This window comes from Pongo pygmaeus, chromosome 9, assembly GCF_028885625.2.
Source record: "Pongo pygmaeus isolate AG05252 chromosome 9, NHGRI_mPonPyg2-v2.0_pri, whole genome shotgun sequence".
Taxonomy (NCBI): domain Eukaryota; kingdom Metazoa; phylum Chordata; class Mammalia; order Primates; family Hominidae; genus Pongo; species Pongo pygmaeus.
Window position 1 is genome coordinate 87890010 of NC_072382.2, and position 22998 is coordinate 87913007.

At 41.7% G+C, this 22998-nt stretch overlaps 1 protein-coding gene and 1 pseudogene across 2 annotated transcripts; one reads left to right on the plus strand and one right to left on the minus strand.

The window, feature by feature from the left end:
* Positions 1–766: 766 nt before the first annotated feature.
* PRSS23 (serine protease 23) lies at positions 767–9457 on the plus strand. Of its 2 annotated transcripts, none has more exons than XM_054438026.2 (2): positions 767–941; positions 7919–9457. In XM_054438026.2, exon 2 carries the CDS (start codon positions 7932–7934, stop codon positions 9081–9083), a length of 1152 nt encoding a protein of 383 aa, XP_054294001.1. In that variant the 5' UTR covers positions 767–941; positions 7919–7931; the 3' UTR covers positions 9084–9457. The 2 variants fall into 2 exon arrangements, with proteins under 2 accessions (XP_054294001.1, XP_063527377.1); XM_063671307.1 differs by lacking the exon at positions 767–941 and adding an exon at positions 2697–2772.
* An 11946-nt stretch (positions 9458–21403) lies between these two features.
* Positions 21404–22080, minus strand: LOC129007303 (MOB-like protein phocein; annotated as a pseudogene).
* Positions 22081–22998: the final 918 nt, after the last annotated feature.

Here is a 22998-nt window from a genome sequence, read left to right on the forward strand (position 1 = left end):
ACCACCAAGATAACGACCGCTTGGAGTGACTCAGGGAAGCAGGCCCACTGGACAAGGAGGTGGCTCCACCAGCTGGTGCCCCGATGAAGAACTGAGACCAGTAGGCTCGCCAGCTACCCCGCCGCTCAGAAGTTGCCAAGCACCCCCGGTGCTTTGGGCCCCACGCAGAGCACTGGGTGCTGTAAGGAAATGCAAAGCATTGGTGGCCCTGCCTTGGGAATACAGGTTTCTGTTCTTTGGAGGCACCGGAGAAACTAGGAGTTCGGTCAACACCTTAAGGCGCTAAAAGTGTATGTCGGGGTGGGGAGCACACAGGTTCTGAACCAATTCTTCAAATTTGCCCAGGGCTCCCCATACACCAGGTGTGGCCCGCGTCCCTAGTTCTAGGCTGTTGGGGGAGGGGTCGCCTTTTGTAGGGGACCTGGTCTTTTTGCGAGCTGGCAGCGTGCTCCCAGCAGCGAAGGCCGTAGTCTCGCTCAGGAGGCCGCACCCCAGACCCGGGGATGCGCGGTGTTCAAAGGGTGACGGTGCGCGGGTCCCGAGCAGGAGAGTCCGCCAGACCCGGCGCTGCCTGGCGCCGAGAGGCCGGGACTGGCGAGTGCTGCGGGCCACCGGGGCCCACCTGCGCAGGGACGCTCGGCCTCACGCCCTCTGGGCTGCTCCACCCTGCTCCGGCCGCAGGCGGGCGGCGAAGGGAGGGGGGCACGGTCTGTGTGCAGTGGGGCGGGCAGCGGCCGCGCGGCTTCCCCGAGGCCGGAGGCGGGGCGGGCGGGCCTCGGGTGGCGCGGGGGGCGGACCCGCCAGCTGCCTGCGCTGCTCGCCCGCTTGCTCGCACTCGGCTGTGCGGCGGGGCAGGCATGGGAGCCGCGCGCTCTCTCCCGGCGCCCACACCTGTCTGAGCGGCGCAGCGAGCCGCGGCCCGGGCGGGCTGTTCGGCGCGGGTGAGTGTGGGCACCGACTGGGGCATCCGCCCGGGCGCGGGAGAGGCGAGGCGTCGGGAGGAGCGGGACAAAGGGCCGGGTATGCGCGGGGTAGGGTAACAGCGGGCTGCCGGAGGCACCGGAGACTTCGCCAGGGCAGTCCTCGGGGTTCCAGAACACGGGCTGGGGGCCTGAAGGAGCTCTGGGGAGACGGCGGGGGCTGCAGGGCATTTGGATTCATGCAGTGTCACCCATGAAACGGATGGGGAAAGATTTTGAGACTGCTGTCTTGCGTGCAGGATGTTGGTTAGGAAGCAGAGAGAGCCGACTCTCGGCAAGCTGTCCTTCGGCGGGGGCGATGGCTACACCCCCATGCACCCCCCTCAACACACCACCACCACTACTTTTCCTTCAGTTTTGCATATACCGGATTCCATCAAGTTCTGAATATTAATTTTTAACCCTGGGCATGTGATTGTGAACACACCTAAGCAAGCAAGAGAAGTGCAAAAGTGCAGCAAATACAGGCTGGGAAATAGAATCTTTTCTCCGGAGCCGTAGTGGTTGTCCGTGTGCGTTCCGGGGGTGCTAACCTTAGACACTACAGTCTGAACTAACAACAGTTGTTGTAAGCAAATAGTTCTTCTGCCTGTAGGCATTCATCAGAGTTAACTTTTAAATAAAAGTTTTAAAGTTTTAAAAGGAGCGAGAGAAGACTTGTTCAGATGAAGGAACACCACCACTCCCCCCCAGAATACAAATTAGGTTTGCTTTCCAGCACCTCAGGAGAAAGCAGCTGATAAAAATCCTGTTTGTTTTACTGCCCACTGGGTGACACCAGTAAGAATTAAGAAACTCACTGTAGGTATTGGAATAGGGCTTGCTTCTCTCAGCTCCTGAAACTAAATTTGAGGGCTCCCTGTGCACTCCTTAGGAACAGGTAGGCCAATGCCAGAATCCTCTTCACATGGCCATGTGAGAAAGAATTGAATTTATAGATGAAGTCAGCTGTGGTCAAAAGCCCTATGTCAAAGTAGTATCACCATATTTATTGCATGTTGTTTCAAGATCCTACTTGTGCATGAGAGTATTTGTGACAGGTTTATAACCGTGCCTACCATGAAGTCTGTCAGGAGTGGTTTGGAGGTGAAGTGGGGAGAAGGAACTTAGAAAATGCCCCCAGAATCCACTATGTTTATTTGTGAAAGTGTTTGCACCCCATCTGCATACGAAAAGGTTGTTTCCCTTGCAGTTTTCCTAGTTAAATAAAGTCAAGCGGTAACTTGTCCTTTCCTGTGCCTGAACTGGGAAGGAAGCCTTTTTCCTTACAAAAATGGATCTCATTTTTGTAACACTGACGACTTATTCAGCTGGATGGTTAACATGGATGCATTTTCTGGTTGTAGCATAAGTGTGCATTAATGTGTCTGAGAACATTTTCGTCCCCAGTCTGCAATGGTTAATAGTCTCAGGTTCTCCCAGTATCTCTTCTCATAGATCCCTTAGGATTTCATCCACCAGGCATTATTCATGCCTAACTCCCACAGACTCCAGGGAATTTGTTTCTCATGTTCTCAACATTAGCAGGTTTTTTTTTTTTGCACTCTGTTCTTGTTGTGCCAGGTTTGTCCCAGGCTCAATTTAGTTTACCTAAAATCCGATAGAGAAGAGGCTAGACTTCATTTGACCACAAGATTGTGTTTAGGGTTGCTGGACTTGTAAGTGCCTTGCAGTTTCCTGTACAAGACTGTAATTCTTAAACGATTATGTGATTAGGTCTGTTTTGCCTTAACAGGGTCTGTGACTCAGGAAAATGAGAACAAGCCTGACTGCAGAGTGTTCACAGAGCTTGGTTCGTTCTTAAGCATTTGCTTTAGGATTTAGCATGGTTTCACTGTTCCATATGCCTGACCACTGATTCCATGGAAGACCCTTTGTCATCTCTCCAAATGGTGTCCAAAACCTGTATCTTTGCAAACTTTCCTGCCATTTCTTCCTGTCATTACTGTTTATAGCGGCTGCAGGAATTCACAATTTGTACAATGGAGAATACATGACCTAAGGATTAGGTTTTCCCTCCCAGCACTTGTTTGCTATAGGAGTTAAATCATTCTCTCAAACAGTGGCCCTCTTGAGGAGACCTGTGTTGTTGCAGTTTTCAAGACTAAGGTGCCCTGCAGGAGATAGTAGTCACTGTATCCCGTCTCCAAAGAGATTGTTGTTTGCATATCTGTTAATTATGCAAAGTCCCACCACCAAGGGCCTATGAAGTGGCAGCATCCTCAAAAAGTATAAATATTTTCAGACAGTGGCTCATATTGAGTGATGGAGGGTGGACTGTGTAACCCATTTATGAATCAGGTACCCAAAGCTGGAAAAGGAACAGTTTCTGTATTACTAAGCATGGTGAAAAAATATTTTCTTACCTTCATTTTCCATTCTTCCCTGCCAGTTAGGTGAAATGATGCACAGAAACACTTGGTTGGAAATCTTAACAGATAATTTATGTATATGAGGAATCTTTATTCAGCAAAAGCTTATTCCTAGAAATGAAACGTTATAGACCTAAATTGTCTTCATCCAGACTTAGGTAAAAGGGTGAGATTTGAAAATCTTCATTCCATTTTTAAGGTGTGAGTCTTCCAGGCAGCTCTGCAAGGATAAGGTGATTCATTTATAAGGGTGAGAGAGAATTTAAAATTATGTAACTCATTAGTTACCTTTCCAGGTGTGGGATTATGAATGTTTTCATTACATCTGTTTATAACTTAGATGAGTGTTTATGTTTAAATAAACTTAAACAGGTATAGCACGGGCTTACGCAGGGTTTATACAAATGGGAACAATAATTATTTGTCTTCTAAGGAATTACTCCATTATCATGTGAGTTGAGAAATTAATGTAAATCCACCAACCTAATTTTAAAGCATCACAGTTTTGCATCATTTGTTGTGTTATTAATGAGGATGAGTCAGGGCAGGCTGCAAATGCCTCAGGAAAGACCCTTAATGGACAGGAGGGTTGCTTCCCCCTCAGGCTTTTCTTTTGGGCCTGTCTTAAGAGCATACACACACAGCCATCCCTCCACTCAGTTCTTGAAAGCTGCCTTCTGCTGGAGTCACAATTTGTACAATAGAGAATATGTGACCTAAGGATTAGGTTTTCCCTCCCAGCACTTGTTTGCTGTAGGAGTTAAATCGTTCTCTCAAACAGTGGCCCTATTGCAGACTGATCAGGGAAATCTTGTCTGCCAGATAGATGAGAAATTAGTGTGATTCATTTTCCTTTTCCTTTCCCCCTCCTTTGCCTCCACCCTCCACAATTCCATGAATCAATGGTCCTGAGAAGTAAATGACAGTACAGACACTGTAGACAGCATCCCTCCCTGACCTGGACTTCTGTGATTCTGGAAAATTATAAAATTAGGGAATCCTGGACCTAAAAAGACCAGAGCTAAAAAGACCAGCTAAAGCAATCATCTGGTTGAGGATGCTATTCAGGAGAATTTCTAAAGCACCCTAAATAAACATTTGGTAAAGGACTAAGCAACTTAAGAAGCTTGTAGCTTTAATACAGACATCAGTTTAAACCCATTTAAGGGCTTGAGAACCCACAGCTGTATCTTCTAATTTCTGATTAGATATTTTAAAAATATCTAAGCCTAATCTGTTTGAAATAATTTGATGGACATTAGTTTCTAAAAGTCTGCATTCGTTTCTAAATCTGAATTAAAGTTTTTTTAAATGCAATATTATAACTTTTAGGGTTACATGGAAGCTTTAAGCAAGATATATAATGCTGTCAGAACACAGTCTTATCACACAAGTTAGTAAATAGGGTTTAGTAATGTAGAGAACTTGGAAGCAGAGTTGCAAACTAATAGAAATTAGGACTTTTTAAGTCTCTGAAAAGTTTATTCTTCAAAGTTAAAGCTTCACACTATCCTGTTGGGTTAGCGGTTTGTTTTTTTCTTATAGATGGCTAGCTTCTCCTTCACTCCTGGCTAAATGAACAGAATTCAAGTTGTAAGAACTCTGAATTAGTAATATTCCATCATGCAGTAGACTCTTTAGCATTCTCTAACAGGATTCTGTGATTCATAACTGATCCCAAAGTTTCTTGAGACATAATCATTCATCATTTTGCCAAAGAATACATTTGATCCTCTATATTGAGAGGTTGGAGTAAGGCTGTGGCTAATTGAAGAGGATATTGTAACTGCCATGTTCTTCATGCACATTGAAAATATTATCTGTAGCTGATGATAATACATAGTATAATACTACCTCATCTCCTACTCTGTCTCCCCCCAAGAAACGTATTTTAAAAACAAGAACACTTGGCAGGCTGGACCTCTGCATTCTGTGTTTTCTTTCTTAAGATAAGCTGAAGTAAAACTTGGCTTACCATGTGCTCAATGTAAGCCACATTAACATTCCCCACATTAGTCAAAGGGAGGAGAGGATGGTGTGTTGAGGCCCAAGATACAGCCATGTGGGAGATATATGACTCCTCCTAGTCCCTGTCACACTTGGCAGGGATTCTGGTGTGAGTGGGGCATTTAGTCACCTAGACAGCAACTTATATAGGGAAAAGGCTGCTCAAGTCCTAGATAAGCCCAAGGGATGAGTCCTTAGCCAGTAGGTGGGAATAATCAGAACCATGCCCCACAGATCTCCTAAAGGGTTGTCATCACCACACCCATTTCACTGCCAAGTTCTCCATTGGAGAGGAGGACTCAGCTAGCATTGGCATCCCCTTCCTAATCCACTTAAAACCTTTAGTCTTGGCAGTACTCCCAACAAGCACATACAAACACGTGTGTGCACATACGCAGGCACCCCATGTTTTCAAGGATTTAAAGAAATAATTAAATGTATTTCCTTCCTACAAAAGGGCTCAGGGACCCTTCCTATTTGGAAAGAGGAGACAAGTAGAATTTCAAGGAATTAGGGAGTCCCAAGGAACTGGCTTTTCCAGGACCTTATTTCTTTCTTTTCCTATCCCTGTTCTCCCTGACTGAAGTGGAAGCCAAGAGAAAAAGTCAAGCAAAAAGGTCCCAGAGGTGGGTGGGGCACACACATATGTTAGAAACACAGTGTGGATATTGGGAATGAGAATGGGCATGCTCAGCTATACTACATCAGATCATTGGGATTTTCCACTTTTATATAAAAGGGAGCAAAAGGCACCCAAAGTTGCCAGTAGATCTGTACTTTCAAACAGGAAGAGAATGAGAATAACAGAACAGTTTCTTCCTGACTTCTGCTGTGTTCTGAGAGCCTCTTGAGACCCACCCCTTCCGGGTCCTTGTTTTTGGATGCTTGGTTGTGAATGAGTTACCCTACCTGCTGAGTCAGCTTCTATTGAACCAGAAGAGTCAGAGCCACTGAGAGCCAACTGATGCTTAAACAGTTATGAAAGCACTTTCAGTCTTCCTCATTGTTGTTCTTCTTGTGGGATGATTGATCTGGGCATTTAAACATACCTTGCAGTATAAAATCCAAACTTCTTCATTTAGTACACATAGCCCTTCAGAATCTAGCTCTTGCCTGCTGCCTCCACCACTTCCTCTACTCCACCCTTGCTGAGCTAAGTGTGTTTCCCAAAATTACTCACATGGTTGCATGTTGCTGTGCCCTTGCGCAGACTCTTGTTTCCCTTCCCTAAGTATCCCCTTCTCTCTGTCTTATGTTATCAGACTTCTTTTCAACTTCAGCACCCATCTGAAACATCAGGTGATGCCTGGAAAATTTCTAGGCAATTTGTTCATTTAGAGGGTAAATTTAAATTACATAGCTTACTGAATGACCGAGGCATCAAGGAGGGACAGCTCCACGGTGTCACCTTTACTAGGACTCCTATTGCTTCTAAACGATGGGTACATTTGAAAAGAATGGGTGCATTTGCCAAATAATACATTTGGTCCTCTATATTGAGAGGTTGGAGTGAGGCTGTGGCATACTATTTCTCAAGCATCACTTCTCCTAGAAGGCCTCTCTCGTTCTTATTCCCACAATTGGCCTCAAGCTGTTTCTCTGAGCTACCACATCATCCATGTACATCATTGTCATTAGCGTCAGCATGCAACATTCGTTCACTTTTCCATTAATACAAGCATCCATTTAACAAATCTTTGTCAAGTGCTAGCACAGGCCCAAATTTAAGGGATTTAGTTGAGAATACAGATATAAACACTGAAAAAGTAACCAATGGTAACAGTTCATAGTGTCATAGCTGATGCAATATTAGAGCTTTAGATATTTACAAAGATCCTGGTAGTGTACAACATAATCCAAAGGAAGAAGGAATATTTTATTAGAAGCCTAGCCACTCTGGAACTCTATATATATAATAGTAAAGGTTGTTGTAAATTCAAAGCAAAAAACAAAACAAAACAAAAAATCTCATACCCTTTCTCAAATGCACCATCATTTAAAAACCATAGGAGTGGTGGTAATTGTGACACTGTGGAGCTGTCCTTCTTTGATGCCTCAGTCACTCAGTAAGCCATGTAATTTAAATTGACCCTCTGAGTGAGAAAGTTGCTCTGAAAATTTTCCAAGTACATGTTACAATGAGAATGAGAGAAGGAGGAGGGAAAGGCGGGGGCATCATGAAGGTAGAAGAGGAGGAGGTTTAGAATCAAGCACAAAGAGGGCTCAAAATTACATGGAAATTGGGGCTGGTCAGTCAATTAGCCAGGGCACTAATGACTTTATGCTACTCTGCAGTCTACCATCATTAGGGACATCTTAAACATAGAAAGGAAGGAACACCCAATTTCACTTCAGGCACCCAGCCACAGGAACGTTCCTAAGGTTGAGCCTTTGCATTGAAAGTGAGACCGTTATCTAAGGATTCCTCTCCACACCCTGATTCTTGAGGAGGGTTCAAAGACTCAGAAACAATGGCAGACCTGCTGCTGGGCTTTGCTGTCTGCAGTAAATGAACGTTCAGCCCTTGCCCTCCTGACCTGCTTGTCTTTGTTTCTACAGAACAGTGCTCGGCATGGCAGGGATTCCAGGGCTCCTCTTCCTTCTCTTCTTTCTGCTCTGTGCTGTCGGGCAAGTGAGCCCTTACAGTGCCCCCTGGAAACCCACCTGGCCTGCATACCGCCTCCCTGTCGTCTTGCCCCAGTCTACCCTCAATTTAGCCAAGCCAGACTTTGGAGCCGAAGCCAAATTGGAAGTATCTTCTTCATGTGGACCCCAGTGTCATAAGGGAACTCCACTGCCCACTTATGAAGAGGCCAAGCAATATCTGTCTTATGAAACGCTCTATGCCAATGGCAGCCGCACAGAGACACAGGTGGGCATCTACATCCTCAGCAGTAGTGGAGGTGGGGCCCAACACCGAGACTCAGGGTCTTCAGGAAAGTCTCGGAGGAAGCGGCAGATTTATGGCTATGACAGCAGGTTCAGCATTTTTGGGAAGGACTTCCTGCTCAACTACCCTTTCTCAACATCAGTGAAGTTATCCACGGGCTGCACCGGCACCCTGGTGGCAGAGAAGCATGTCCTCACAGCTGCCCACTGCATACACGATGGAAAAACCTATGTGAAAGGAACCCAGAAGCTTCGAGTGGGCTTCCTAAAGCCCAAGTTTAAAGATGGTGGTCGAGGGGCCAACGACTCCACTTCAGCCATACCCGAGAAGATGAAATTTCAGTGGATCCGGGTGAAACGCACCCATGTGCCCAAGGGTTGGATCAAGGGCAATGCCAATGACATTGGCATGGATTATGACTATGCCCTCCTGGAACTCAAAAAGCCCCACAAGAGAAAATTTATGAAGATTGGGGTGAGCCCTCCTGCTAAGCAGCTGCCAGGGGGCAGAATTCACTTCTCTGGTTATGACAATGACCGACCAGGCAATTTGGTGTATCGCTTCTGTGACGTCAAAGACGAGACCTATGACCTGCTCTACCAGCAATGCGATGCCCAGCCGGGGGCCAGCGGGTCTGGGGTCTATGTGAGGATGTGGAAGAGACAGCAGCAGAAGTGGGAGCGAAAAATTATTGGCATTTTTTCAGGGCACCAGTGGGTGGACATGAATGGTTCCCCACAGGATTTCAACGTGGCTGTCAGAATCACTCCTCTGAAATATGCCCAGATTTGCTATTGGATTAAAGGAAACTACCTGGATTGTAGGGAGGGGTGACACAGTGTTCCTTCCTGGCAGCACTTAAGGGTCTTCATGTACTTATTTTAGGAGAGGCCAAATTGTTTTTTGTCATTGGCGTGCACACGTGTGTGTGTGGGTGTGTGTGTGTAAGGTGTCATATAATCTTTTACCTATTAAAATTGCAAGATGACTGGCTTTACTGTTTGAAAACTGGTTTGTGTATCATATCATATATCATTTAAGCAGTTTGAAGGCATACTTTTGCATAGAAATAAAAAAATACTGATTTGGGGCAATGAGGAATATTTGACAATTAAGTTAATCTTCACGTTTTTGGAAACTTTGATTTTTATTTCATCTGAACTTGTTTCAAGATTTATATTAAATATTTGGCATACAAGAGATATGAATTCTTATATGTGTGCATGTGTGTTTTCTTCTGAGATTCATCTTGGTGGTGGGTTTTTTTGTTTTTTTAATTCAGTGCCTGATCATTAATGCTTCCATAAGATAGTGTTCCCATTTAGGAACTTTGACAACATTTGTTAGGCAGTTAGAATATTTTGGATTGGAGGCATTTGCACAGTAGTCTTTGAACAGTAAAACGATGTGTTGACTATACTGATACACATATTAAACTATACCTTATAGTAAACCAGTATCCCAAGCTGCTTTTACTTCCAAAAATAGTTTCTTTTCCAAAGGCTGTTGCTCTACTTTGTAGGAAGTCTTTGCATATGGCCCTCCCAACTTTAAAGTCATACCAGAGTGGTCAAGAGTGTTTATCCCAACCCTTCCATTTAACAGGATTTCGCTCACATTTCTGGAGCTAGCTATTTTTCAGAAGACAATAATCAGGGCTTAATTAGAACAGGCTGTATTTCCTCCCAGCAAACAGTTGTGGTCGCACTAAAAACAATCATAGCATTTTACCCCTGGATTATAGCACATCTCATGTTTTATCATTTGGATGAAGTAATTTAAAATGAATTAAATTCCAGAGAACAATGGAAGCATTGCTTGGCAGATGTCACAACAGAATAACCACTTGTTTGGAGCCTGGCACAGTCCTCTAGCCTGATCAAAAATTATTCTGCATAGTTTTCAGTGTGCTTTCTGGGAGCTATGTACTTCTTCAATTTGGAAACTTTTCTCTCTCATTTATAGTAAAAATACTTGGAAGTTACTTTAAGAAAACCAGTGTGGCCTTTTTCCCACTAGCTTTAAAAGGGCCCCTTTAGCTGGAATGCTCTAGGTTATAGATAAACAATTAAGTATAATAGCAAAAATGAAAATTGGGAGAATGCAAAATGGTTTAGAATCATGCCTTCCAATAAAAGGCCTTTACAAATGTTTTATCAATATGATTATCAAATCACAGCATATACAGAAAAGACTTGGACTTACTGTATGTTTTTATTTTATGGCTCTCGGCCTAAGCACTTCTTTCTAAATGTATCAGGGAGAAAAAAGCAAATGGACTACAAGCACGTGTTTGCTGTGCTTGCGCCCCAGGTAAACCTGCATTGTAGCAATTTGTAAGGACATCCAGATGGAGCACTGTCACTTAGACATTCTCTGGGGGATTTTTTGCTTGTCTTTCTTGAGCTTTTTGGAAGGATAATTCTGATAAGGCACTCAAGAAATGTACAACCACAGTGCTTTCTTCAAATCATGAGAAATACTATGCATAGCAAGGGGATGCAGAGCCGCCAGGAAAATTCTGAGTTCCAGCACAATTTTCTTTGGAATCTAACAGGAATCTAGCCTGAGGAAGACGGGAGGTCTCCATTTCTATGTCTGGTATTTGGGGGTTTTGTTTGTTTTTGCTTTAGCTTGGTGAAAAAAAGTTCACTGAACACCAAGACCAGAATGGATTTTTTTTAAAAAATAGATGCTCCTTTTATGAAGCATCTCGATTCCTTGATTTTGATTTTTTGCAAAGTTAGACAATGGCACAAAGTCAAAATGAAATCAATGTTTAGTTCACAAGTAGATGTAATCTACTAAAGAATGATACACCCATATGCTATATACAGCTTAACTCACAGAACTGTAAAAGAAAATTATAAAATAATTCAACATGTCCATCTTTTTAGTGATGATAAAAGAAAGCATGGTATTAAACTATCATAGCAGTTGACAGAAAAAGAAAAAAGGACTCATGGCATTATTAATATAATTAGTACTTTACATGTATTAGTTATACATATTAGAAGCATATTTGCCTAGTAAGGCTAGTAGAACCACATTTCCCAAAGTGTGCTCCTTAAACACTCATGCCTTATGATTTTCTACCAAAAGTAAAAAGGGTTGTATTAAGTCAGAGGAAGATACCTCTCCATTTTGCCTCTCTTTATCAGAGGTTCACATGCCTGTCTGCACATTAAAAGCTCTGGGAAGACCTGTTGTAAAGGGACAGGTTGAGGCTGTAAAATCTGCATTTAAATAAACATCTTTGATCACAAAACCCTTGTTTTCTCATATAATGCCTATAAGCAATCTGGTGTTCTAATAAATACATTCTGGGGATCTCTGTAACAGCCTTTTGGTTGAGGTGATAATGTAGAAAGAATGATGAGTCTGAGTGGGGTCAGGTGTCTGTGCCTTTAGGGTTTAACCAGACCCTGTAACCAGGATTTGGAAATCTTCACAGCGTGAAATTAGAAGTAATAAATTTGAAAATTTTCTGTCGCTGAGAATCAGAAGTTTGTGGCAGAACTGGGGACACATATTTTACATAGACTTTACTCCAAATTTTGAATTTTGGAAAGGAGATAGTGTTTTTAAAAGGTGGGAAAATAGCCTTAAAGAGGTAAAGAAATATGATGAGCAGAGTTGTATGTGTATTCTTTCTTTTTACTGTTTTTGGACCAAAAAGGGATTGGAATACCAAGGTCATGCTCCCAATTCCCTGTTCTTTGTGTAGCTCAGTCTACCTGCTTGGGGAGATGGGAAGTACCTGGTGATGCCTGGATCATGCATTCAAGGAATCACTCTTTCTCTAACAAACCCCACAGGAGGTCTTTAACTCAGAACTTGTTAAGAATGACTAAGCCTGCCCTGGAATGATGACTCTAGGCTGCTGTCTGCTAACTGAAGAGTAAATGGCAGCCATCCAGGGACTCCAGAGGAATTCTGACAGTGATCCCCAACACTCACCGAGGGCCTCCTTCTTACTTTGCCTGGGTTCTGCCGCTGTTCGTGTCTGCACTTTTTCTTTGTTCTTGTCATGAACCAGCTCAAGTATGCCTTGAAGTTGCCTCTGACCATTAATTTCTATGGATGTTTGATAAGGCAGCCATTTCATTTATCATTCAGAATGGGATTCTTTTGAGAATGCTATGACTAATGAAGCTGGGGCAGCAGGTGTAAGCCAAGTATGTCTTGGCCAACAAGCATGTTTGGTTACTTAATTATTAACCTTTCAAAGCACTGTATAGCGTGCAGACTGGCAGCCATCCTTGCTAATCTAGCAACAAAGGTGGGGCTGCAGCTTCCTGCGTTTCTCCTCTCTGGGCTTCCACTGTGATTCCTGTGATACCTTCTTTGCCTGGCTCAGCATTCTGAGGGCCTCCAATAGGGGAAGGGCATTTAAAAATCCTTTTGATGGGGTGGGGTCATCGTACATACATGGTAGATATGAGGCCATTTCTGGAAGATCAACAACACATCTGTTTTTAGTCTGGTGTTCCCCCCGGAGGAGGAAATAAACCAGCGTCCAGAACAAGAGTAAACAGGGGTTGGCCGGGCATGGTGGCTCATGTCTGTAATCCTAGCACTTTGGGAGGTTGAGGCGGGTGGATCACTTGAGGTGAGGAGCTCCAGACCAGCCCTGCTAACATGGTGAAACCCCATCACTACTAAAAATACAAAAATTGGCCGGGCATGGTGGCGCATGCCTGTAGTCCTAGCTACTAGGGAAGCTAAGGCAGGAGAATCGCTTGAAACTAGGAGTCGGAGATTGCAATGAGCCAAAATTATGCCACTGCACTCCAGCCTAGGCAACAGAGTGAGACTCTGTCTCAAAAGAAAAAAAAAAGAAAAAGAAAAAAGAAAGGGTAAACAGGATTGAGAGCTGAGATAGCAGCCTGGTATGGGAAGATGATGACCTTGGAGTTGGGCAGACTGATTCCATAGTTGCCTAGTTCCTTATGGCGAATAAATCCCAATGCAGCATGGTTTAAAATTTAAACCCTCCTGTATGATTTAAAGCTCCTCCCTCTTCTGGGTTCCAGCTTCTCAGTGGGTTCATTTGAAGCTGAGGAAGAGAGAAAGGAGACAGGCATCTTTATCTGACTCACTGCAGTGATGTTCTCTCTTCATTGCTTGCTGCTTCTCAGATAACACCAGCTCTTCTACCCTCCTTAGCCCTTACCTATGGTGATATAACCCTCTGTCTCCTGCACACCTTTATCTAACAGATAGCTCTCTCAAGTACACAGCCAGCAAGATGCTTCAAGCCCAGTCATCTTGTTTCCTATTTGCATAACCCACAAGAAAGTCATAGGCTTGCTACACCTGTGTGTTAGTGGCTTATTGAGAATTTGGGAGGGAATATGTTTGAGCCTCAACAAACTGAAGTGCAAGGGCCCCTGGCAGTATCACATTCATTCTGTTTAAGAGACAGATGGGGAAGAGTTCAAAAAGATAGATTCGAGCCAGCTCATATAGAAATTAAGGATTCTGGCAAGATCTTTTTAATTCATCTTACTTGCTGGGGGATACAGTCAAAGGACTTTAAGTATGAGCCCTGGTGGGGCATAATCAGGACTGACTTATCCATGAAGGGACAGTAGGCACAGTGTCTACGGCCCACAGCAGTTTTAGAGGTCACACAGAAATATTTATTTTAAAATCAGAAGAAGTGAATTTTTAAGCCTAATAAAGTGTGTTAATATACTGTTAATATATTTATATTAACAGCCATAAAATATAATTTTTAATATTTTTTAATGGAGAAGGAGACTTATGAAGGCAAAAGTGCTTAGGGCCCACAAAAATCACCATGCAGCCCTGAAACTCATTCATATTTTACAATATCTCTTTGGATGCTAAACAGAGAATGGATTTTAGGCAGTGGCAATGGTAAAACTAGTAATCCAGGTAAGAAATGGCAGTGACTTTGACTTTGGAAGTAGAGGATATTGAATAGTGGTCATATCTGGAATAGTATATATTTGAAAGTAGAGCCAACATGAATAGGTGTGGTAAGGGAGGAGTCAAGAATGACTGCTTGGCTTGGGGCCTGAGCATCCAGAGGGATTCCAGGTGCCATTTGCTGAGATGGGAAAGACTAAAGGAAGAGATTTAGATTCTGCTGTGGAAATGAAAACCGGGAATTCCTGTGTCAGTCATGCTAGGTTTCAACTGTCTAGCGGACACCCAAATGCCAATGTCAAATGAACTGTAGGATCTCTGATTGTAAAGCTCAGTAGAAATATCTCAAATGCACTTGTAGATGGTATTTAAACCACAGAGAAATAATATCACCTGGGGAGAGAATGAGGCTTGAGAAGAGAAGAGGGCTGAGGACATCCACCAACATTTAGATGTTGGATTCAGTAGAACAGGAGGAGGAAGAGGAGGAGGAGGAGGCAGTAAGGAAGGTGGTAAGAAGCCACCAATAAGGTTAAGGACATCAAGGAAAATGTGGCCTCAAAGAAACCAAGAGAAAAAAGTTGGAAGCCAAGTTGAGGAAGTGAGAGACAAAGGGTGGGACAAGATCAGATTGCGCTTCAGGTTATGTTTAGAAATGTCCCTCTGGCTATAGTGGGAAAGATGGGGTGGAAGGCAGGAGACCAGAGAGGAGTCTATCTAGTCCTCCAAGCCCCAGCTGTTTTCATGACAAGCAGAACCTTGCCTTGTGTATCTCCATGCACCCACCATGCAAGCATGGGGCACTGTGCACCAGGTATGCTTATCATGCCTGTGAATGAGGAATTGATTAACTGAATCCTCCAGGGACCCTTGGGACAGCTCTGCCCACAAGAAGAGCAAGAACCCAGGCATCAATGGGGTGGTGCAAACATGGGCTCCGGGAGGCCCCCTGCCATCCCCTTCTGCCTGGACCAATGTTTTCTGAGAGGCAGAAAGTGCAGGGTGACTCTTCACTGTGGTATTTGTCTATGTATGTATCAAGTGTGTAAAAATACTGAGTGCTCTCTTAGTCTTGATTTATCACTGCCCCTTGTCTTTGGGCTATTAAAAGGACTAAGGCCCTGTCTTCCATAAAGAGCAAGAACAGCTTTGAGAAGCGTCAAGTTCCAATCCAGTGAAGAAAGACTGAAGTGTTTGCCTTGGAGAGAATGAGGAGAGTCTCAGGAAATGAAATAAACAGAACAAGGGGCTAGAATCCGAGCAGCAGCCGTGGGAACAGCAGCCAGTTCTTGCCATCCGATGAGCTGTCTTCCCAGGATGGCCTTCCCTGGCCATCTTCTCTGAAGTTCAATGCCCCTCAGCCCCTTCCTCGGGCAGTTCTTGTTGCCTTTCCCTGTTTTATTGTCCTGCTCTGCACTTACCACTAACACTGTTATATCTATGTATTTGTCCTCTGCCACTAGAATGTAATTTCATGAGGACAGAGGTTTTTATCTGTTGTGTCCCCACAATTAGAACAGTGCCTGGCATGTAGGTTCTCAATAAATAATGTTATTCAAATGGATGATTGAATGAATGATCCCAGATGGTTTATATAACCCAGAACATGATGACTTAGGGTTACTTGAGCTTGGATATTCCTTGGGTCCAAACACATCCCAGAATAAAACTCTTGTGGTGTTTTGCATGTATTCTGTTCTATTCTAGAATGGATTACATTGCTGTTGTTATTTATATGTCTGCCTCTCCAACAAGACTATGAGCCTTGCAAGAGCAGGGGCTGAGTTCTGTTCTTCTGTGTCTTCTCTTGTCTATCCCATGGTCTAGCACAGGAAATATTTGTGAGAAAGTGAGTGTCTGTCTGTCTGTCATGACTTAGCCTGTCATGAAATAGATCCTCTCCCATATCTCACAGGCAACAAGCTAGAGTTCTGTGCTATCCATCACCTCCTCTCCAGCTCCCCTGCCACTGCCCTGATTTCACCTTGTTGTTTCTTCTTTAACTATGACAGCAGATTCCAAACTGGATTCTGAGCTTCCCAGCTCACCCACACCTGCCCAAGACATGTTCTGAAGCAAAGACCTGATCAGGCCCCTCCCCTATGTTTCCTATTGACTAGATGCTGGTTACTAGAGAAGTTTAGTTTTCTTAGTCATGAATCCATGACCAATCCAATATAGTGGTCAGATTTATCCCCCATTGCTTCCCAGAGTCACATAACCTGGCATCTAGCCAAGTTGTACCAAACACATCCGTGTTTTCAACCTTCCGTCATTGCTCAAGTTCTCCTACCCTCCAGCTAGGTTGCCCTTCCTCCATCTCTTCGATTAGTCAATCATTCAGTTATTCATTCAGCAAATGTCCTCAAGCCCACCTCGGTGCCAGTCACTGTGTTCACGCTGGGGCTGCAGAGATGACTGAGATACATCCCTGTGCTCAGGGTGATCATGCGTCTTCTCCTTTTGAGGTCACTATAGTCATGACTCTTGCTCTACCTCCCAGAGTGATGAGGCTCAGTAACTACCCTCTCCACAAAATATCTTGGACTCAGTACAATGGAATTGCCACTTTGTAAATTGAGTGTTTCCCATACATTTTAATAAGTCTTTGAGTTACCATCCTGCCTGATTATTACATTTCCTTTCTTGGATTTATTAAAACTTGCTCCACCTCCAGTTCCCTGATGGAAAATGCCATGTTTGGTAAACTAATATAGCCCCAAGCATGACTAATATCCTCTGTGGATAAGGAATTCTGGGACATAAGGACACTGTTTTTTTAAAGTGACAGGTTTTACTACTCCAGGATGATTTCCAGACCAGCTGAACACAGAGTTGGAATAGAAATGCCACCATTTTGTCTTTCTACTTTCACAGAAAAGATGCGTTGGTTGAGTATAACATAATATCAGGAAGAATTCATTTAATTCCTTCATTATATCTTTACCGATCAGCATCTTTATGCTTTGTTTTGTTCTTCAAGCTGTTTAGTGTCCCAAATTCTCTTCGCTCTATTTGTCTGAGGTCTTGAAAATTGTAAAATCCTATGAAGATTCATCTGCAAAAAAAGTTTAACTTGAAAATCTAATTATTTATAAGACCCACTTTTGTGAAAGAATAAAACATAATGATCATGCTTGAGTCTAAAACTCTGGACATTTATAGTTGTGATCAGATTTATTTCCATTCTATATTTTTTCAAATGGCCTATTTTTGCTTGAAAATATACTTTTTGAGGGACAAGAAAGCTTTTTTTGTGATTTTTTTTTATTACCTTCTAACTGTGGGCTTCTGTTTCCCTCATGCTTTCTATTTCATGTATAGTATATTTTGGATCATGTTTTTCCTGACTCTGGAACTTCCTGTAACTTTTTATATGGTGTTTCTTTTAGATACTGTTTTAAAAACTTTTTCTTTTGAAATGTGTCAATCTGTCCAGAGAATTAAGTTAATGATGTGGCTATTTTTAAACTCTTTAGATAGCTATGGTTGAAAAGACAAAAAACAAAGCGAGAAATTCTGTGACTGCAGATAGAACTTTTCTAAATGGCTGGCTGGCATTTTTGAGACAAAACTCTATACTTTTATTGAAACGACTATATTTCTGGCTCATGGATTGACACCGTATTCTAGAAGTAAGACAAAGAGCCTTGTCTGGTGGACCTGAACACCAATTAGAGTTTCTTTTCAAGAGTATCACTATTCAGCTCTCCTGTTTGCCACTGGCCAGTTGAGTTTTTATAGCCAGTGAAAATCCATCCAAGAATTCTGCAGTTTCTTCATGAATTTGTTCTTGTAATGAATTTACATTATGTTCAGGCAAGTATCAGATCATTCATTTATGAAACCAACAAGCATGTATTGAGTACCTGTTATGTGCCAGACACTTTTATGAATGATTTACATGTATTAATTAATTCACTTCCCACTACAAACCTATGAAGTAGGCATTGATTTTGTATCCATGTCAGAGAGGGGCTAACTGAAGCAAGGTAACTTGCCAAAAACACACAGCTAGAAATGGGATTCATATCTTAGCAGTCTGCCTTGGGAGTTCATGCCCTTATTCTACTAATAGCAAGGTGCTATAAGACTACCGTGAGTGGAGCAACTAACCATGCGTCCAGATAGGGAGACAGGAGCCTCAGGGAAGGCAAATTCAGAACAAGAGTCGTTTGATCCTTGATGAAGAGGCTTAATCCTTGATTTAATCCCTGTTAGCAACTGATTAGCACATACCAAATTACCTGCAAAGAAAATACACCAGAAAAAAAATATGTGCACATATCTGCAAAGCTGTATTACATACCTAAAAACTTTGTATCATCAGTACAAGTATAAAACAAATCATGTGTGATTTGATTCATTTATACATGCTAACCAAATATTTTCAGATTTCCTTTATGCTGTGCCACATCATATGTATCATTAATTGAAATCTATTTTGAATGGCCAACATTCAGAAGTTCCTTGAGTGCCTGGGGGGGGGGAATCTAAATTTTTAAGACACACTATTGTTTCAATCATTGTTTTTCATTATAACATGATTCTGATCAATTTGTATTTAATAAGTGTTTGTGACCATTTAGGAAGACCTGTCCTTTCTAAATCAACATGTAACTTGAAAAAAAAATCAAAATTTTGAAATATCACCTTGTTCTGTAGATTCAGACTAAACGATATCAGATTTCTTCATGTGTTGGAAAATGTACTTAAAAAAAATCTTTCCCCAAGGCATCTTCTTTGCCAACTGGACTGACTTTTGTTCATTCTTGGATTGCCCCCTAGTGGTTTATTTAACTTATGACTATTTCCCAGATGCTCATCGGCAACTTGTGGTTGCTTTGAATTTGTTTTTAGTTTGATCCTTTCCACACCTTCTCCCATTTGCACAGAGGGGCTTCCGAAGACAGTGTCTTTGAATGAGGGTGAGCAACGTGCAAAGTGGCCCAAACACTTAGTGGTAATCAATACATGCCATTAATGATGGTGGTGAAATCCTTCTTTCAAGTTTGTTCTCTTACTTTTTTTCTTTGTGCTGTTTTTAACTTTGCCAACTCCTTACTTTCTTCCCTCTGTTAACATCCTACTGGAGTGGTGCCAGGTAATCTGGTGGCACGGGATGACTTACAGGCAATGCTGTGTCTTGAAAATGCCAATTAGGATGCTGAATGCTGCTGGGCGGGAGTCCCATGCTCTCACCCATATAACAAGTCAGCACTCCATAGGCCTCAGTCAGACCCAGACTTCTTGGCTCCTTTTGGGTAGCTAAGGCTATGACTCGCTGGCCCAGACACTTAAGCATCATCCAAATAGCAAGAAAAACCTTGGAGTTTCTGTAGAAATCCAGCGAGAGGCCCAGCCAGCATCACAGACCTGACACTCTGCAGAACTCTGGGTCCAGGCCACCTACACCAATTAGACCAGAACCAAGAAACTCAGTGCAACATGCATTATTAATCCAAAACTTTTTTCAATAAGAAAAAAGCCAATTATTGGCTCAATTTTTTTTAGAGAGAGAACAGCTACACTGCTATATATAATTTATTAACTTAGTTTAGTCTCTCAATATTTAGCAAGTTTGTTTAAAAATTACCATTCCCATTGGTTTATAGTGACATGAATATAAACCTGTAATTTCAAAGTCAACATTCCTTTCACTGTGAACATAAGGCTTCTTAGAAGATAGTTGTGGGTTAGGGAACAGTAATGACTGTGGCTGGTGGGTACTGTTCAAAGCAAAAAAGACTGGCATGTTTGGAAAGGCATACACTGTATATAGACACACTCTCAGTATACTACTGTTCCCCACACTTTTGCTGTACATTCTTGTCTCAAAATATGGTATAAATTATTCCCTTAAATTTGAAAAAACAATTAACATGAATACATTTTCATCTTCATTTCAAAATAACCCTTTTAAATATAAAAAGTTCCTCATGTTTGTTAAATCTGTTCAAAAGGTGGATTTAAATACTTTCTTCACAACATGTACAATGTTTGCATCCTTAGTGCCTCATTACAATCAGTTTGGCAATATGACCTCCACTGCTTTTTCAAAAATGGCATACAATAGCTTATAAGATTGATAAATCTGCATTTGAATCAGTCTTACCACAATGAATTATAACAAAGTCCAAAAAATGTATAACTATTCATCAACACCCTTGGAACCTATGAATTATTGCAAATAATCTCCCATGTGCATATAATTCAAACATAAACTTTGTGGGGAGGGAGTGTAAAATAAATACTACAGTATTCCTTCAATTTTTTTTAATGCTGCCTAGCTGGTTAAATGAAAGATTAATTACTAACAGGAAGAGTTAAAATTTTAAGGACTGTTTTCTAAGAAGGGCAATTTTGCAAAACAAAGATAAGCAAGAGCCTATGCAAATACATTTTCTTGTAGTGTAATGTAATTGCTAATATGAGGTATAATCTGTAAGCAACTAACATAAATATAAATAAGTATAAGCAACCACTAACAGTCTGGTGAAAAGCTTCTCAGCTAAAGTAGTTTGAGGATAAGGTTAAGGGAAATGAGGGGTGGACAGGGCAGGTTTCCAGTGGGAAGATCATTTATGTGCCTTATCATTATCATCATCTTGTATGTACCAGTCCATTGTTGCAGAAAGGTAAATCCTTTCCAAGTATGTTATACTTTATGTAGCACAGTAAAATTATTTAAGTATTACTAATGCTTCATTTGCATTTGTATTTAGATATACACATAATTATATATGTATATCAAAAACTATAAACAGAATTTTAAAACACTTTATCTCATTTGAGGAAAGTTAACAGGTAAGACAAAACTATGTACTATAGAATTTTTTAGGATATCTAAACTCAGGGTGAAAACAAAGAAAAACATTTCTACCTCTTTAGTAAAGGGCTTGTGTGAAACCTCAAGCTCTCACTCAATTTTTTTTATAGATGGGTATGTTTGATGAGGATTGTGATCCAATGATTGTTTAGCAGCAATTTTACCAAACTCTAAATTCTTTTATTAACAGGCATTATAAACAGGTAATACTAATCTAATTTAAAACCATGAGTGCCACACTGGTGAATATACAGCTTATGAATAACTTAAAAAGTATTTCCCATTTTAAAAGGCAAACCCAGCATACAAAAACTTATACTAAATAAAGAAGCTATAATATAGATAGATGATCGATGTGTCTAAAATGATATATACAGTACGTAATTAATGTTAATTATGTGATCAGTACATTTTTCCATGATTCCCTTCATGCTTCACTTTCCCCAGAAACTGAATCCTGTACTTCCTTTTCTAAAATTGGTACAATGAGGTTATCCCTGGACATTAAATTATATTTCATCTAATTCATCACAAATTTAGTAAACCGATGACACAAAAATGTTTCATTTTCATATTCATCAGATACCTGCCAACGATGAAAATAAACATGTGAAAATATTCTGTAAATCCTAAGGCATAGTGATCCTAGTTTTGCTACAGATTATTTCTTTATGCTAACACTGCTGGGAAAATATTTATTGCTCTTCAGAAGACATGCAGCACCATCAAATGTGTGTCTAGTATAGGCTATAGCAGGACACTCTTTCGGAGCTTTATGAGCTGCACAAAGAAAAATCCATTGTTCAGTTGCTGTCATTTGAGTGCAAGTATCTGGATGGCATTCACTCTGAAGTTTGACAACAAGTCCGTTTAGCTCAAGGCAGAATTCCCTTAAATGTTCATACTTCCATAACTTTCATCTTGGCCTTCAGGTGGTTCAAGAATTTTGTCAATATTGGAGCAATCTGCTCTTATGTTCTGTTGAATATACTGTTGAACAGCTAGTGTACTGTCTATTTCTTCAAAGGATTCGTCAGGCCAATTATAAAAATCCTGTGCCCAGCCTGTTCCGCCTCAGCACGCTGACCCCTCCGCCATGATCATAGTGTCAGCGTCTGGACCTATTGGCTCGATTTAATAAGTAAGAATACCAATAATTTTTTAGAAGTAAAATGGATTTATTAAAGGATTTTAAAGAAAAAGCACTTGCTTTTATCTGAATTTTAAAAGGAGAATTGACATTACAGATGAAATAAAGATGAATACAGAAGAGAAGATCCTACTTTAAATGCAAAATAATATCTATAAAATGGGACTAGTAATTCTTCCTAGAGAGCTTGTGAGAACTAGAGATAATGAATATAAAGTGACCAGTGAATTATCAAGCACATAATAGGGGTTCATTTATTTATTCATTCATTTGGCAAATATTTATTGAGCACCTACTATGCAAGGCACCCATTTAGGTAAAACTGAAAAACATGTCTTTGTGAAGTTTACATGGTAATTTTCTATCCCATATGCCAAAGAGATAACAGGGGAGGAATGACCACCATCTTTTAGAGACTTGTAGTATCATTTAGGAGATGAAATGTTATGTTTTATGTGGCTGTAGAAAGCAAAACTAGAGCCAGGCACGGTGGCTCACGCCTGTAATACCAACACTTTGGGAGGCTGAGGCGGGAGAATGGCTTGAGCTCAGGAGTTTGAGACCAGCCTGGGCCACATAGTGAGACCTCGTCTCAACAAAACATCAAAAAATTAGCTGGGTGCAGCGAAGTGTGCCTATAGTCCCAGCTACTCTGGAGGCTGAGGTGGGAGGATAGCTTGAGCCCAGGAGGTCGAGGCTGCAGTGAACTGTGATCACGCCACTGCACTTCAGCCTGGGCGACAGAGTGTGAACCTGACTCAAAAAAAAAAAAGGAGAACTAGGACCAATGGATGATCTTTCAAGGGCTTGGTTTTCATAATGAAAGGAAAACCCTGAACCCTGTTTACAACCAAGACTGACCAAGAATGGGA

Bases quoted from the DNA above. Each gene is read 5' to 3' on its own strand.
- PRSS23 (XM_054438026.2), top strand. From the start codon at position 7,932: ATGGCAGGGATTCCAGGGCTCCTCTTCCTTCTCTTCTTTCTGCTCTGT.